Source organism: Onychomys torridus, chromosome 14 (assembly GCF_903995425.1).
Source record: "Onychomys torridus chromosome 14, mOncTor1.1, whole genome shotgun sequence".
Lineage (NCBI taxonomy): Eukaryota > Metazoa > Chordata > Mammalia > Rodentia > Cricetidae > Onychomys > Onychomys torridus.
The window spans coordinates 52,410,452-52,427,894 of record NC_050456.1 but is presented as its reverse complement, the minus strand read 5'-3'; the positions used below and the strand labels follow the sequence as shown (position 1 = coordinate 52,427,894).

General features: G+C 40.8%; 1 protein-coding gene and 1 pseudogene across 7 annotated transcripts in view; one reads left to right on the top strand and one right to left on the bottom strand.

Moving 5' to 3' along the window:
* The window catches only part of Numb (NUMB endocytic adaptor protein), a 104,844-nt gene that overhangs the window by 45,928 nt on the left and 41,473 nt on the right, over positions 1-17,443 (top strand). For all 7 annotated transcript variants that reach the window (XM_036205857.1, XM_036205860.1, XM_036205859.1 and 4 more), the window contains one exon: positions 9,547-9,687. In XM_036205857.1, the coding sequence (XP_036061750.1) occupies positions 9,562-9,687 (126 nt within the window). In that variant the 5' untranslated portion in view covers positions 9,547-9,561. The remainder of the gene's footprint in view (positions 1-9,546; positions 9,688-17,443) is intronic.
* Positions 13,177-13,530, bottom strand: LOC118595608 (annotated as a pseudogene).

Here is a 17,443-nt window from a genome sequence, read left to right as displayed (position 1 = left end):
TATAATTACAGAGTTCCTGAACAATAGCTTTCATTAAAATGTTTCATTAACACTTTAATGAAAATCATTTCATGCATATGTGATGTTCTTTGAGCATAGCTCCCTCCCCTCTACCCATTATCCTCTCTTCTTCCAGTCTCCTTTCCACCAAATCTATTGTTGTTCCCAATAAGGTTTCCTCCTACTTTTATGTCTTTATTTGTTTGTATTCGGTGGCCCATTTCATCTAATCAGGGTTGCCTGGGTAAGGCTGGATAGTACTGGATGGTAGACTATTTGAGCAAGGGCAACTTACTGGTGGCCATATGACTGAGGAATATGATGCCCTCTCCCAGCGGCCATTAACTCCTGTGGCTCCTCAGACATGGGGCCTCAGAAGTGCCTCTTTTTTTTTTTTTTAATATCAGAATAACTGCAGATTCAAAGCCGATTGCATACATCTGTACATTGAAGTTCTGCCATTGCTGAAATAGTTTCTGTTTTGAGTCAGGGTCTCAGTGTGTAGGACACTTTAAACTCCTGATCCTCCTGTCTCTCCTTCCTGGCTGATGCTCCATGGTTAGGTTATACCTTTAGTGCATTAATTCCTCACCTCTTTAGTTTTGATATGTTTTCCCAGCTCTGTTTCTAATTTATAGCTTGTGTATATGAGACATATGGTCCATCATTTTCTGTTAGAGAAGTTTTGTTTGTCTGAGGCCATGGCTAGTGGTGTCCTGTGACCAACTGGCTGTAGAAGATTGTTTTAGGAACCTAAACCTCCTGAGTTGGTGAACCTAGTCAGTAAAGCTTTGTTTACTCATTGAGTCTCTTTTTTACAGTAGAACATTCATTTTTAAAGTTTTCTTTTCCTTGGAGTCTTACTTGTCACTCTGCTTATGTTTAATAGAGTTCTTTGGAACTGTGTTTCAGTCAGTCTCTTCCTAAACATGAGCAGCTGATATTTTGAGACAATTTCATCTTGCCAATCTGTAAACTTGCACATGAAATGCCTTTTGTAATACTGTTTATACAGTGGCTAGTGGTGTTTCTTATTTCTTATTTTTATTTTATTCCTTTTTTTGGAGAATGGATTATGGTATGGATGTAGTTGTGTGCGTGTGCATACATATACCATGCATGGTGCATGTATGCATAATCCCAAGATTTTGAGTATAATTTGCCACATAGGCACATCAACTTAGGAATGTTCAGAAGTTATTGTCAAGTATACAGCTCTTTACCATGACAAATCGAAAACTGCAGCTGACTTCCAAGTGATTTATATTGATGGGATTCCTGTTTGAATCGGTTGTGTGTAAGAGTAAGGTAAAAGTGAAACAACAGAAGAGTGCATTCAGAGTTCACTCTTGCCTGTTCACAGTTATTGTGCATCTTCAAGTGTGAGTTTTGCGTTTGGTGTTGAGCTTCTGTACTAATTTCAACTCACCCTCAAGCCCTCCAAACACGTATCTCAGCTTTAGGAAGTATAAAGGTATAAAGGTGAGGATGGGCCTCTCAAATCCTAGCATAAACAGTGGATGATACCGTTCTCATGTAAGTGGTAGAGGTGCTGGGGAAAGAAGAGTCACAGCACCTGAGTGCCACAGGGTTTTGTGCTGGGGTACTGTGCAAACTTTCAAATGAGAACAGACCCCGTGGTTTATCTCTGACCTCAGTGTTCTTTTTACCTGACTGCCATGCCTAACTTTTTACCTCCCTCAGTTCTTTGCTCAAATGTCATTTGTTTACTTGTGCTGAGATCAAACCCAGGGCTTTGTAGTGCTAGTAAGTACTCTGCCACCCAGCTACACCCCTAGCCCAAATATCTGTTTCATAATTTAAAACTTCACAGGGCCCTAGGCACTTCTGATCCCCTCTTTATTCAGCTTATCTGTTTTGGTTTTTTTTCCAGACAGGGTTTCTCTGTGGAGCCCTGCTGTCCTGGAAGTAGCTCTGTAGACCAGGTTCAGAGAGATGCCTGCCTCTGCCTCCTGAGCTCTGGAATTAAAGGTGTGTGAAACCACGTCCAGCTATAGTCTGATTATCTTTTTCTATGTAGTTTTCTAAGATCTAAAATAGTCTTTCTCAATTCCTGTAGACAGCTTTCCCTACCAAGAGACTCCTGTTGGTCAAAAGATGAATTCACTTGAGTTATTGCATCGAGAGAGAGCACCACTTTGATAGATTATTGGTTATTAGGGAAGTTAAGAAAGATTATTTAGCCAGGCAGTGGTGGCGCACACCTTTAGTCCCAGTACTCAGGAGGCAGAGGCAGGTGAATCTCTGTGAGTTTGAGGCCAGCCTGGGCTACAGAATTCGTTCAAGGACAGCCAAGGCTACACAGAGAAACCCTGTCTAAAAATAGTATAGGGTTTTTGTTTGTTTGTTTGTTTGTTTTGTGGAGCTGAATATCAAACCCAGGGCCTTGTGCTTGCTAGGCAAGCACTCTACCACTGAGCTAAATCCCCAACCCTTGTTTTCTTTTAAGCTGTTGATTCCATGGATTCTGTTTGATTTTGCTATGTGTATGTTGTGGTATATGTGTGTATGCTTATTTGTGAGGATATGAGACCATGTGCATACACGCATGAGAGACAAGAGGTCAGTGTCAGGAGTCTTTTCTAATTGCTCTCCACCTTATTTTTTGTTGAAGCTTCTCACTGATCCAGGAGCTCACTGAGTATGCCAGGCTTGCCCAGCCAGGAAACCCCAGGGATCTTCTGAGCTAAGTTCTCACTAGGTGGTCCATGCTGGCCTTGAATTTCGGGAGTGGTGAGATTGCCCAGCGTGTAAAGGTGCTTCCCACTGCCCCTGGTGATCTGAGTTCACTTCCGTGGAGGAAGGATGAGCCTCCAAGTTGTCTTCTGGCCTCCACATATGCACCATGGCTTTACCCCTGCCACAACGTGTTGAAAGAGAGAAATTAAATGATCATGTTTTAATACCCCCCAGGAATGGAATCTAGACATACATCTTGTTTGTTTTACTTTCAGTCCAAGCACTGGAATACAGGCAAATCACTGTACCTTGCTTTGATTTAGACAAGTCCTTCAAGGTCCTGAACTGGTTAGGGTTAAATAAAGTATGTGACACGTTTAGAAAGCTGGGCACAGCAAGAAGGGGGTCTTTTCTCTTATCCTGGTATGAAAGCTGTTTGCCTTGAGTTAGTACCTATTTGTCTAGATAAGTTAGTTCGCAAGGATTTCTGGAATCAGTGAGACTAATTAAGGGTTTAACACAGAGGTTCTCAACCTCCCTAATACTGTGACCTTTAATATAGTTCCTTGTGTTGTAGTAACCCCAAGGGATCAAATATCAGATATCTTGCATTTTTGAAACCACTGTTTAACAGGTTTATTATCTTGCCCACCACCCCCCACCACCCCTACCATCCCCTACACCCCCTCACACCCACCAAACAAAATCCAGAGCTCAGTTTGTGTGGCCTTGACTCACTTCTTTCTCACTGCAGCTTTCCTGTACTTCTCTTCAGTTCCATTGTCTTCACCAAGGCCACCTCCAGTCCCTAGTAGATCTTCATAACTTGTCTGTAGGTCTTCCCCCTTTGGATTTGTTTTTCCATATTATTATCAGAGTAATTAAACCAAGTTGTAAGTCTGACCATGCTAGTCTTGGTTTAAATCCTTGAGACAGCTTCTCATTTTCCATAAATTCTCGCTCCTTTGAGATTCTCTGGCCTTATCTCTGCCACTCCTCTTACTGTGTTCTGCCACCCAGCATTAGATTTTCCACATCTCTACTTTTGTTGATGTAGTTGCTTCTACTTGAAATACTTTTTATTCCTCTACCCCACCATCTGTCACTAATTTTGGTCCCTTGAAACTTAACTCAGACCGAGACTGCTTATAGGAAATAATATGTTTCAGGATTTCTATATTATTACTACTATAGAGAGCCACCTAAAGCCATGGAAGTAGTCTTATTAATTTCTGTAATCACTAGCTTTAACACTTGGGCTAGATCAACACACAATAAGCTTTCAGGTTTTGGGATGTTTTGTTTGTTTGTTTGCTTGTTTTTTGGTTTTTTAGAGACAGGGTCTCTTTGTGTAGCCCCAGCTGTCCTGGAACTCTCTCTGTAGACCAGGCTGGCCTTGAACTCAGAAATACATGCCTGCCTCTGCCTCCTGAGTGCTGGGATTAAAGTCATATGCCATCACCGCCTGGCGTGCTTTTAGTTTTTATTGAACCACATAATTGAGGTGAAGAGGAGGTCTTTAGGAATGAGAAGTAAAAGGAGATGATTTAAGTATATATGAAACAACATCATGCATTTGAATAAAAAGCACAGGTGGAGAAAAATCATACATATGAGGTAATGGCTTGTTAAAGAATGAGAGAGTACAGTTGGAACCATGCTGCTTAGGGAATACCTTTAATGATTGGAGAAAGTAGAAGCCCTCAAGAGTCAACAGATAGATGAAGAAGTTAACTAGAGAAATATTGAGGAAGAGATGGGTCTAGGGAGGAAACAAGTATATAAAAGAGAGAAAAGTTTTTCTAAGGACAGAGGTACAGCTTCCTGGGTAAAGGCACTTGCCACCAAGCCTAAAGACCTGAGGCACCCACATACCGATAACATACACACACACACACACACACACACACACACACACACACACACGCACGCACGCACGCACGCGCTTGCGCTTGCGCTTGCGCTTGCGCTTTGACAATTAAATTGTATCTAGTTACCTTTGGAAATTGTAGTATAATGGAGCCTTTAAAAAAGTCGCCTATAGGACAAAAATAATTCTCAATCCTTATACTTAAAAATTTATCTGTCAGGGGTTGGGGATTTATTTAGCTCAGTGGGTTCGGTCCTCAGTTCTGAAAAAAAAATTTTTTTTTATCTGTCACCTATGTTCAGCTAGGATGGATGTCTTCAGGCCAGTGGTAGTTGTTCACTAAGAAGTAGCAAGCAGCTGGGAGTGGTGGTGCAGGCCTTTAATCCCAGCACTTGGGAGGCAGAGCCAGGTGGATCTCTGAGTTCGAGGCCAGCCTGGTCTACAGAACGAGATCCAGGATAGCCTCCAAAGCTACACAGAGAAACCCTGTCTCAAAAAACCAAAACCAAGAAAAAAAAAATAGTGATCAAGATATCCTAATTACATATTTTTTACTTTGTAAATTTATTTTAGAACTCTTTTATCACTGCTTTTCCAAATTGCCCTAGCTGTGGAACCTTTTCCTTAAACTTTACATGGAAATCAGATGAAATGGATCTTCTCTGAAGTTGTGACAGGCACTTGAAGCCTCTCCTAAGAGTTGTGTCCAATCTTCCAGACCTTTTTTAAAGTTTCCTCCTAGACAAGCAGTGGCTGCTGGGCCTTTCCACTGCAAATCCTATGGTTACTTAAAGCATAACTAAGAATCATGGCAGAGATAGATAGCAAACCATTTGAATACTGAAAGTGAGACGATATTTAAACCCCCATTTTTTTTTTTTTTTTTTTTTTTTGACATTTTCATTCTGTTATTCAGCAAGCAGAATGCTACAACAGGACGTCTGCCTGGAAAGTAGAGACTGCTCTGCTAGTGCCCCAGTTTAGACAGCGGTGGTAGTCTGGTGTGTCGAGGGGCTGTGACATCTGTAGTCTTCCCAGCACTGACGATTCTCTGGGCGTTGTGCAGCGCTATCCTACTCACTGAATAGTCTCTGCTAGGAGCGAGGGCTCTTGGTTGTTTCTCCCAATTTATAGTATGCCACACATGACAGGACCGGGTTAGGATGACACAGCCTGCTGTTAAGGAAATGAGAATTGTTCCAGGGGCTAATGAGTACAGTAATAGAAGTCAGCAAAAGCTTTAATGGGGCCATATGAATGTAGAAGGACCTCGCCAAAGCAGGGTATGGGCTTGTCAGAAAAATAATGAATTTTTGTTAAATGTTAGCTTGTCTTGAGCTAACTCAAACTGAAGTATTTTCTCTCTATGCAGACAGAGGCATGGAAAAAGGTCTGGCTGTAGAAGGCTGTAAGTAGCTTAGTGTAGCTGGAACTTAGCATGCGAATGGGGGCTGGTAAGAGAAGACATAAGACAAAGACTGTGGTTGCCTTGCCGAGCGTTTGGACTTAGTCTTGAAGGTGTGATGTGAGGCAGTGGGAGGAGTTTAAAGTAGAGTGATTGCATGGTCAGATTGATGTTTTAGAAAGCTGACAGTAATCAGAACAGATTAGAATGACATGGGCCTGTATTTGAAGCAGAGTCTCAGTAATGGCCTTTTGCAAGAAGTTAAACAAAACTGTCTCAGAATAGTAGAATTGGATGCTGGCCACATTCAGGCCTGTAGCCTTAGCTACCCAAGAGGCTTAGGAAAGAGGATCAAGAGTTCAGGGCCAGCCCTAGAAACATAATGAGTCCCTCTTAAAACATTTTACTTAACATTATTTCTGAACTTCACAATGATCCTGCAAGGTAACAGTTATTACCATATCTTATAGCAATATAAACTAAGGATTAGAAATTTTAATTTACTTGATTCAGTCACATTACCAGCAATGACAGCATAGCGTTCAAACTCAGGTCTGTCTCATTGTAAAACTTACAAGGTTCTTTCAGTCGTGCCAAGGTGCCCCGGTATATAACCTAGATATTGACGAGAACTTCAGGTGTGCATCATTTATTAATCATAAGTACTTGTATGTGAGCAGCTACTCTGCCTTGTAGCATGAATCTTAAAGGTACTTATTAATAAAAACAAACCTGAGCCAGTTATTGGGGTGAATGCTGGAAGATCAGAGAAGCAGAACAACCACAGCCACCTTACCTCTCCGTTTCCTCAGCTGATCCTGTTTCCTCTGACCGGAAGCCTCTGAGTCCTCATCCAGAATGGATCTCAGCTGAAAAGCTTCTTGAAAGCCTGAATGCTTAACCAGCCTGGTTCCTGGTCCTCGTGCCTTATATACCTTTCTGCTTTTTGCTATCACTTGCTGGGATTAAAGGCTCTTGATACCATGCCTGGCTGTTTCCAGTGTGGCCTTGAACTCACAGAGGTCCAGACGGAGTTCTGCCTGAGTGCCACCATTTTCTAGCCTCTGTATCTCTGTTCTCTGACCCCAGATAAGTTTATTAGGGTGCACAATATTTTGGGGAACACAATACCACCACATTTCCCCTTTTTTGTCTAAAATTTTAAAAAAGCCTATAAACTAATACAAGAAAAACTATCCAGTAAGTATATACAATATATACAGTCAAGAATTACATTAATGATGTCTAGTCCATTAACATTTGACAGATTCAGATAAAAAACTTCATTTTATATATATTAACAATGTCCAGTCCAGTAACATTTGATAAACTCAGACAAAAAATTATTACTTATCCTATGTAAAACTAGTTCCTTTTAAAAAATAGATTTAAAAAATTGACATTTTTACCTTATCATCTCCATATTCTATCTTCTTTCTTTTCATAATAGACTCAACAATCTACCTGTTGTCATTTTTATATCTTCCCCTTTTTCTTTTTAGAGTAGATTTAATGATCTACCCATTTATCCTATTATTTATCTTTTTTCTCAGAGTAGATTCAATGGTCTACCTCATATCTATATTCTCTTTTTTCTTTTTTAAACAAAAGCTCTGAATCTAATCTCATTGTTCAGCTTTTTTCCTGATCATTAGCAATTAACAACTTGTAACCAACCATCATAAACAATGCAATATCCATAACTCATTAAATGACCAGAAACCTCCCATCCCACCTTTTGGGAATGTGGGCGTCGTTTTCTTAAAATTACTTCCTGCTTTCTGGGGGTGAAGACATCTTTAGGGAACCCATTTTTGGGTTAATTGTCAAGTCCTGTATCATTTGTTCAGGTGCTGCATAATAAGAAAGTGCAGGACTTGTTTCAAGTCCTTGTTCAAGTAATCTGTGAATCTGGATCATCTCAGCTAGCCATCTTGAAACTGTCCTGAGTAGTTTGTAGTCCAAACTCGATCTTTCGGTGGTGTTAATCACTTAATGGCTTTATCATATAGTCCATGTGGGAACATCATTGTGGGATCTTGTCATCTTTTTGAAGATTTCAAAGTCACTGTTAGTCAGTGATCATGGTTCCCGGTAGACTTTTTTTTTTTCCTTTTTGTGCTTCCTCTGTGGTTTGGAGCAATCACAGTCTGATAAATGTCTGTCTCTTGGAACCGTGAATGTTCTTCCTTAGAAGAGAAAATCTTTACAGCAATTTCTCACCACCATTTGTCTTGCCAAACTTTTCCAATTGACCTTTGCCAATGCTTTCTTGTAACACGCTGGCTCCTGGCAATTCTTCTCTGAACAAGAAGTGGTAAACGCTTCATCCCAGGTAGCAGCATTCATCCCACCGCAGTCACCAACACGATGAGAAGAAGCCAGCAACTCAAAGCAGCAGCTGCTGCCTCCATGGTCCCACCGCCACCCTTTGTGGCTTGGTCTTGGCCGAAGCTTCTCCCTAGCAGGCCTCCCAGGCTGGCCTCAAACTTGGGATCCTCCTGCCTCTGCCTCCTTCAGCAAATCCAACCAGTGTGCTCCACCACAACCGGCTGAGTGTAGCTTGAGTCTGAGCTGGGGCCCGCAAGGCCACAGGCAAGAGGCTTTTTCATGAATTCATACAGTGAACGTTGGGTGCCGGATGTAGCATGAATCTTAAATGGTCTTATTTTTAAAAAGGATATAGGGGATTTAATTAATATCTATAGGAGAGATTGTAAACATTAGCAATCTAATCTACCAGCTCCAGGAAACCAGGGAGTAAACAGGGAATGTGATAGAATCCTGTCCTTGTAGAGCTTATATTCTAGTGGAAATAGTAATGCAAACAAAAGAGACCACAAGAAAAGGCTTGGGGAGGTAGCTTTTACCTGTGAGTTCCATCCTCATCAGGAGGCATGAGAAGTGATTGGAGTAAAACAAGAAAAAAGTGACTAAGAGGGGCTCAGAGATGGAGTGCTCGCCTGGTGTGTACAGGGCTGTGGTTTCAGTCCTTGTTGCCCTGCAAACAAGACAGGGAGGCATTTCTATTATCTCAAGTAGTGTGCGCTGTCCTGGCTATTGTCTAATATTCTTCAAATCCGGAATACTGGTACCTTTCTCTTGTCTGCCAGTAACATAACTACAGTGAAATGGGTAGGATAGGCTATGAGAATGAAGGAATAGTGGGACAAGGGACAAGGAAAAGATACTACAGAGGTAAGTAAAACCAGTAGATAAGGCCACAGTTGGCAAAATGTGTGCCAGCATGCACAAAATCTGAGGTTCAATCCCCGGTACCACATGAACTGAGGCACAGTGGTGCACCCCTGTAATCCCAGCATTTGAAAAGATGACACAGGCATCAGAAGTTGTTGGGGGGTGTGTGATTGGAGGGGACTGTAGTTGTCTTTAAAATGATAGTTGATTAAACTTAATGCCTCTCAGAACACGTGTTCTAATGGCCCCTTTTCCTTTAAGCCATTCCTTCACATGGGACTTTGGGGTTTGGGGTGGGTTTCGTACTAAGATGGTGACCCAAAGTTTATGTAGAAGATGATAACTGCTTGGCACCTCTTCACTGTGTCTGCAGGTTGTAAAAGTTAACATGAACAAACTACGGCAGAGTTTTAGGAGAAAGAAAGATGTTTATGTCCCAGAGGCCAGTCGTCCACATCAGTGGCAGACAGATGAAGAAGGAGTCCGAACTGGAAAGTGTAGCTTCCCAGTTAAGGTAAAATCAAATGTCTATGATTCTCTGTTGGGGGTGTGGGGAGAGGGAGGAATTCTCCATGATAGCTCATAGGATGTGAAATCCCATGAATCAGGGCAATTGAAAGAGTCTTCCAAAAATTAATCTCTATAATCTGCTTCAGTGATAGAAATAAATGAGAAAAATATGTTGAAGTTAGTGATTTTCCCTCTTGTATTTAAATCATTTAAATAAGAATTTCTGGCTGGATAGTATCCAGGCACTCAGGAGGCAAAGGCAGGTGGATCTCTGAGTTTGAGGCCAGCCTGATCTATAGAATGAGTTCCAGGATAGCCAGGGCTACTCGGAGAAACCCTGTTTCGAAAAACGAAAAAAGTTTTAATTAATTAATAATAATTTCTGCTCTATAATCTGGAATTAGTACAAATAAGAACACATATGTGTGGGTTGGGGGTACTGGAGTACTGGGAACTGAACCTCGGGGTACTGCTGCCTATGCTAGGCAAGTGCTCTGAGCTCCATCCCCAGCCCTCTTACTTATTTGAGACGGGGTCTCACTAAATTGTCCAGACTGTCCTTGAGTTTACCCTGTATAGCCCTGGGAGGCATCAACTTATGTCCTCCTTCCTCAGCCTCCCAGGTAGGTGAGATTACCTAGAATCGTGCACTATCAAGTCTGGCCAGATAAGATTGCTTCTAATGGGAATACAAGTCCTGAAACACCTAGAGAGCCGTAAAAATTAAGTTATCTTCAGTGAGATGTGTTTAACAACTAAGGAGACCAGTGGAGTAGGGCTTTTTTTTCAACACTACCAAAACAGAACAAAGGAAAAAATCGAAGCAAAAGCACCATTTTTCCCCATTCCCAGAGAGAGCTAAATGTTTTTGCTTGCTTCTCCCAGTAATAATATTATGATTTCTTTAGCTAATATAATTTTCTACCCAGTCTCAATTTATTCACTTTTATCATGGTTTAGCCTTGCATTCTTCTCTGTCTGAATTTGTAAACTCTTTTTCCCCTAACATTTGTGACTAGATTACTTTTAATTCTACTCTTGGTTTACTATACTTATAAGTTCTCTTTCCATTATAATTTCTTGTCCCAGGAATACTAGGTGATTTTTCTTGATATTCCAACATAAAAAATGAAACCACTTTCTCTTATTTTCAAATTTATATCAGCTGTTTTTATTTCATATTCTTCACATATTAATAGATTGCTAATGTTTTCAATCTCTCCTATAGATATTAATTAAATATCCTATATCCTTTTTAAAAATAATTTATTTAATTTTATGTGCATTTGTGTGAAGGTGTCAGATCTCCTGGAACAGGAGTTACAGACAGTTAATGAGCTTCCATGTGGGTGCTGGGAATTGAACCCTGGTCCTCTGGAAGAGCAGCCAGTGCTCCTAACTTCTGAGCCATCTCTCCAGCCCCATCTCCTATATCTTATGTTTGTTCTAAAAATATGTATTGTGAGGCATTAAATTTAATGTAAATCTAAGGAATTTACTATAATTTTTTCTCTTTGAAACCATTGGTTCATTGATATGTTTGACAGATAATTGCTGAATGTCTGCTGCCTGCTACCTAGAACAGGTCATGTTCTAGATACTGGGTATGTAATGAACAGCATGGACCAAAAAAACCCCTGCAGTGTTCTCATGTATGTTATCTTATGTCCCAGAAAGGAATTGTGTATGAAGGGAATAAATGGGGATAGATACAGTTTAAATATGATGGTTAGGGAAGTCCTCATTGCAGGGGAAATGTCGTTTGAGTAAATAAGCATTGCAAGTCTCTAAGGAGACAGACAGACAGGGAGGCAGCAAGGGGGTGCTCGTTAGCAGGAGACGCCTGGCATACTAAGAGGCAAAAAAAAAAAAAAAAAAAGCCATTGTGTAGACCAGGTAGCCCTGAAAGTGGGTAAGTAGAAAGTCAATTGTGTAGTTTAGTACTTTCAAATAATACCACCTCTCCCAGCTGCATTCTTTGATACAAATACAATATTCTTTATAAATTCTGAATTAGTTTACACAGTTCCATACTTGCACTTTATTCTGTGTGTAAAGAAGAAATAAATGTTGCTAAAATTGTATCTAGCATGTGCAGTCTTCCCGTGGTTGACATAGCAGTTACATCTGTCAAAAGTCACTGTGTATATGTGTATTGAAAGAGGAATTAGAATCTAATAAAAGATAACTGAGGAAACTGTTTCTGTGTTACAAGTGTCTGATAGTAGAGTGTTATCTCTTCATTCTTGGGCCCTTGTCTACTAGCTAGAAGTAATTTTCCTGTTTTCTGTTACTGCAAATGCCCTCATTACAGTCACTGCACACTACTGAAAAGTCCTTTGCCTAGAGCTTCTTGACAGGTGAGAGTTGGGGCTACAGAGTCTTGCTACCCAGCTCAGGCTAACCTCAAATACATGATTCTCCTGCCTCACTCTCTTGAGTGCTTTATTACCAGCAGTCCCAACTCCATTTTAAGGACTTTGACTTTGACTTAGACGAAATAGGAAGCCATCAAAGATTGTTGAGCAGAGAAGTCGCATCATGGAACTGCTGCTCTTGAAGGCTCACTCTGGGTCCTTTGCTTACAGTTGGCTATAGAACTACAAGATTAAAAGCAGAGTGCAGTTACGACGAGGCCATTGCAAAAGTCCTTGTGAAATCGACACTGGTTATGTTAGGGTGATAACTGACCTCTTTCTTCAGTTCTAGTTTCTGGAGATAATTCTTAAGACCATCACCTGAACCACTCAGCTACAATTATAAAATGTGTGTGTATATATATTTTATAAGGAAAGTTGATAGCATATATTGATGGATTAGATTTGTGATGTATCACAAAGAGGAAAAAGAAAGGATGGTTCAAGATACTTATTTTGAGGCAGCGTCTCAGCTGGCCTTGAATTTACTGTAGCTGAGGATGACCTCCAACTCCCAATCCTCCTGTCTCTACCTCAGAAGTGCTGGAATTACAGGTGTGCAACCCACACCATTAAGATGGCTAATCTGAGTGCTTAAAAGGTTAAGCTTAGCATATATTCTTTTGGAGGAGATTGTTAGAAGATTATATTTATTTGTGAGTGGAAGAATATAAACTCAGTTTTGGTGTTGTGAATGGGATCTCTTTAAATTTTCGTTTGTTTTTTTTTTTAATGTTACATAAGTACAGAGGGCCCCTCCCCCCCCCCTTTGTTTTGTTTTTTGTTTTTTGTTTTTTAAAAGACAACCTTTCACGCTACAACCCTGACTGGCTGTTTCCAAACTTACAGTAGTCCTCCTGCCTCTACCTCCCATGTGTTCATATATAGTCATATACTACCACATCTAGCTTTTGAATGTTTAACTAATATCTAGCAACCTTGCTAAACTCAGCTGTTAATTTTAGTAATTAACTTGAATATCCTTTTTTCTTTTCTTTCTTTTTTTTTTAACTGCTCTAGTCAATTGAAGGGAACTGTATTTGGTCCTGGGATCATGGCCAGGTATGGCCCCAGCTTTATTGGACATGCTTGTTGCAGCAGTTGACTGCATGGGGGTCGGGGTGCAGGTGTGTGTAGCACTTGCAGCAGATCATCTTGTCACAATTGTACTTCTGGGCCAGCTGACAAAGGGATATCTTGATGATGCCATCATACAGGCGCAGCACCGGGTGCATGGTAGACTCTTTTTGGATGTTGTAGTCAGACAGGGTGCAGCAATCTCCAGCTGCTTGCTGGCAAATATCAGCCTCTGCTGATCAGGTAGGATGCCTTCCTTGTCTCTGGTCTTGGCCTTGACATTCTTGATGGTGTCACTGAGTTCCACCTGGAGTGATGGTCTTGTCCGTCAGGGTCTTCACCAAGATCTGCATGTTGGCTGCCTCATTACAGAGAAAGAAATTTTTATTTTATTTTGTCTTCTCCCCCCCCACCCCCACCCCCCAGAGCTGAGGACCAAACCCAGGGCCTTGTGCTTGCTAGACAAGCGCTCTACCACTGAGCTAAATTCCCCCAACCCCAAGAAAGAAATTTTTTTTTGTGTGTGTGTGCATCCATGTTTTGCCCGCATGTATGTCTGTGTGAGGATGTCAGATCTTGGAGTTGCAGACAGTTGTGAGCTGCAATGTGGGTGCTGGGAACAGGAATAATAGCCAGTGCTCTTAACCACTGAGCCATCTCTGCAGCCCCAGTATTTGTATTTTCTGTATATAAGCATTTTGCCTGCATGTATGTATATGCACCAATAGAAGAGAATGTCGGGTCCCCTGGAACTAGAGTTATAGACAGTTGTGATCCACCATGTGGACTCTGGGACTTGAACCTGGTCCTCTGCAAAAGCGGTACATTCTCTTAACCTTTGAAGTGTCTCTCCAAATTCTGGTTTGCTTGTGGTTTTTTTTTTTATTATTATTATTACATTTTTAAATTTTATTTTATGTGTGCATGTAAATGTATATGTGTAGGTGAACAAGTGCCATGATGTGCATGTTCAGGTCAGAGGCCACTGCTGAAGTTGGCTGCCTCTACCATGAAAGTCCCGGGGCTCAAACGCAGACAGTCAGGCATGACGGCAGGCCCCACACCTGCTGAAGCACTTCTCTAGCCCGTGCCTGTATTCTAAAAGTCAACTAACTGTACATTCTTGGAATCTCAATTTGATTAATGCTTATCACAACCAAGGTGAGTTGATTAGGACACACAGCTTAATTCTGTGTGCTAATATTTTGTCCAAAAAGTTTATGTCACTGTTTTGAGATATTTGGGCCTGTTAAAATTTTCTTTCTTGTAATATTTTTGCCAGGTTTTAGTTTAATAAAGTAAACCTGACCAGACATGGTTGGCACAAGCTTGTGATCCCAGCATATGTAAGACAGAGAGAGGCAGAGGCAAGAGGTTTAGGAATCGAAGGTCGTCCTTGGCAATAGCCTGAACCGAGATCCTGCCTCATAAAACCAATTAAACCAAACAAATAAGCAAACGAAAGTGAAGCATCACTTGGGCAGGGCTCAACTTCTCATTTACTTCCATTCACAGGGTATACTTTCCAGGTGTTTCATCTGAGAGCATGGTGTATTCAGCAGAGCCTGTTTCTCTTGTAGTTCCTGATTGCCAGTCTCCATTTCCTTACTAAAGTGAAAATGCCAGGAACTCATTTTGCTTAACAAGTTATTTTAAATGGTTGATTTTAGAGGCAGATAGATAAATGTTTATCAAATTTAGGGGTGTGATTTTTTTGTTTTTTGTTTTGTTTTTTGTTGTTGTTGTTTTGTTTTGTTTTCTAGACAGGGTTTCTCTGTAGCTTTGGAGGCTGTCCTGGACTAGCTCTGTAGACCAGGCTGGCCTCAAACTCACAGAGATCATCTGCTTCTGCCTCCTGAGTGCTAGGATTAAAGGCATGCACCACCACCACCCAGCTTCAAATTTAGTTTTTAATCTATCCCCCCACACACAATACTTCACTGGTAGTGTGGACTATTACCTGAACACACAAAATAGTTTGTTATCCTTTTGGGGGTACATCAGCCATTGATGATCATTGCCTGGGTTTATTAATTCATTAAGAGGTGCATAATAGAGGTTGGGGATTTAGCTCAGTGGTAGAACACTTGCCTAACAAGCGCAAGGCCCTGGGTTCAGTCCTCAGCTCAGTGGGGAGAGGGGTGGGTGTAGAAGGTGCATAAAGTTGACTGACTAGGTTAAGGCACTTGCCACCAAGCCTGACAACCTGAATTTGATCTCCAGGACCTACATGGTGGAAGAAGAGTCCTCTGACTTCTATACTTGCACCATGATGCATGCATGCGAGTGCAAAAAAAAAAAAAAAAACTTAGGTGGCAGAGGCAGGCGGATCTCTGAGTTCAAAGCCAGGGGTGAGAGTTCTACGTGAGGCCAGCCTAGTCTGTAGAGAGTTCCAGGATAACCAGAGCCTGTCTAGAAAAACAACACCAACAGAAAGAGTTGCAAAATGTTGCTGCTCCAATTCTCCTATCCCTCATTCATTTATAATTTATGTATCATCTACAGACTTAAAGTTCTCTGTATCTAATGTTAGCAATAGTCCTATAGTTTAATTAGGAAAGGTATGGCAAGACAATAGTGGGGAATACTGAGCTTCAATCCTACTTGAGCTGTAAGTGGGGTCACCAAAATGGGCGACTGCTCTGTCTGAGCGGCCATTTCTTTTTTTGAAGAATAACATTAAGTAAATGCATGTAAGAACAGTAAACTATGAGCCATTATTTCAACAGGACAGTTTCATATGTACTTTATTTAACAGATAGTATTCGGTAGTTGGAAAAGACCTAGGAAGCAAAAGTTCTGTTCTTGGCTTTGTCAGTTTACTAGTTGGTGTAGCTGGAGACCTTCTCTCCAGCCCCCACCAAGCCCTGTTAGTCCGACAGCCCACTTATAAAATAAACACTCAGACACTTATATTATTTAAACTGCTTGGCCATTAGCTCAGGCCTGCCGTTGTCTAGCTCTTACTCTTATATTCAGCCCATTTCTATTAATCTATACTTTGCCACGTGGCTCGTGGCTTACTGGTATCTTACACCTTCCTTCTTCTGGCAGCCACTCCCAGTGTCTCCCCGCCTCAGCCTTCTACTTCCCAGAATTCTCTTCTCTACTTGTCCCACCTATACTTCCTGCCTGGCTACTGGCCAATCAGTATTTTGTTTATGCAGAGTGATATCCACAGCAAATTGGTATGACTTTGACTCTACTGGTTTAACTTTATTGACACTTTGTAAAAGAAAAAGTTTGAGGGGTTGGGGATTTAGCTCAGTGGTAGAGCTCTGGGTTCAGTCCTCAGCTCCAGAAAAAGGAAAAGGAAAAAGAAAAAGAAAAAGTTTGGATCTATGAAATTCTTTCTAGTACTGAATTTCCACAATTATATGTCATGACTTACTCAGAAGTAATTATAACCCAGATTTTTTTTTAAAGATTTTATTTATTATTATACAGTGTTCTGCCTGCATGCTAGAAGAGGGCACCAGATCTCATTATAGATGATTGTGAGCTACCATGTGGTTGGGACTTGAACTCAGGACCTCAGGAAGAGCAGCCAGTGCTCTTAACCTCTGAGCCATCTCTCTAGCCCTATAATCCATATTTTAAAGATGAGAACATTTTAATTTGACTTGTTACTACACTTGGGTTAAAGACACAAAACTTTGATACTGTTTTCTGTATATTTGCATACAATATTTGCTATATAAATAATACAATCTATGCATGATGGAATTCTTCCTAGTTTGTTACAGTGAGTGATTATTATTGTTGCTTTTTGCTGGAAAGTACTCCTGTGTGGTCTCTCACATCAGTCTCCGTGCTTCTTCTCATGACCAAAGTGGGGGCAGGGGTTCTAATTTTTAATTTTTCAAAAAAGGGGGAAAGTGATTTCATTCATGAAGAATGTGATTCCACATAGTAGTTTTTCTAGTGTACATTTTTATGAATAAAAGTCCCTTACTCAGAGAGTTTGTAAAAGGCATAAACAAAAGAAGCTCCTGTGTCAAATATTTTAGCCATTAAAGCATAACTCAGCTGCAGTTTTTCAGTGAGATAGTGTCTCAGAGAAGAAAAGAGACCTTTGAAATGGTGTCTATTTCAGTGGACATGCCCTTTCACAGTCTACTGAGACCCAGGGCTGATTTCTGTTTTCATGTTTCTAAACAGAACGCCACTAGGAGTCAGCACAAATATAAAATACTTTGGTTTTGTGCTTTTTATCAAATCTTCTTTCTTTGTTATTGTTGGCATGAATAGTCACGTGTGGCCAAT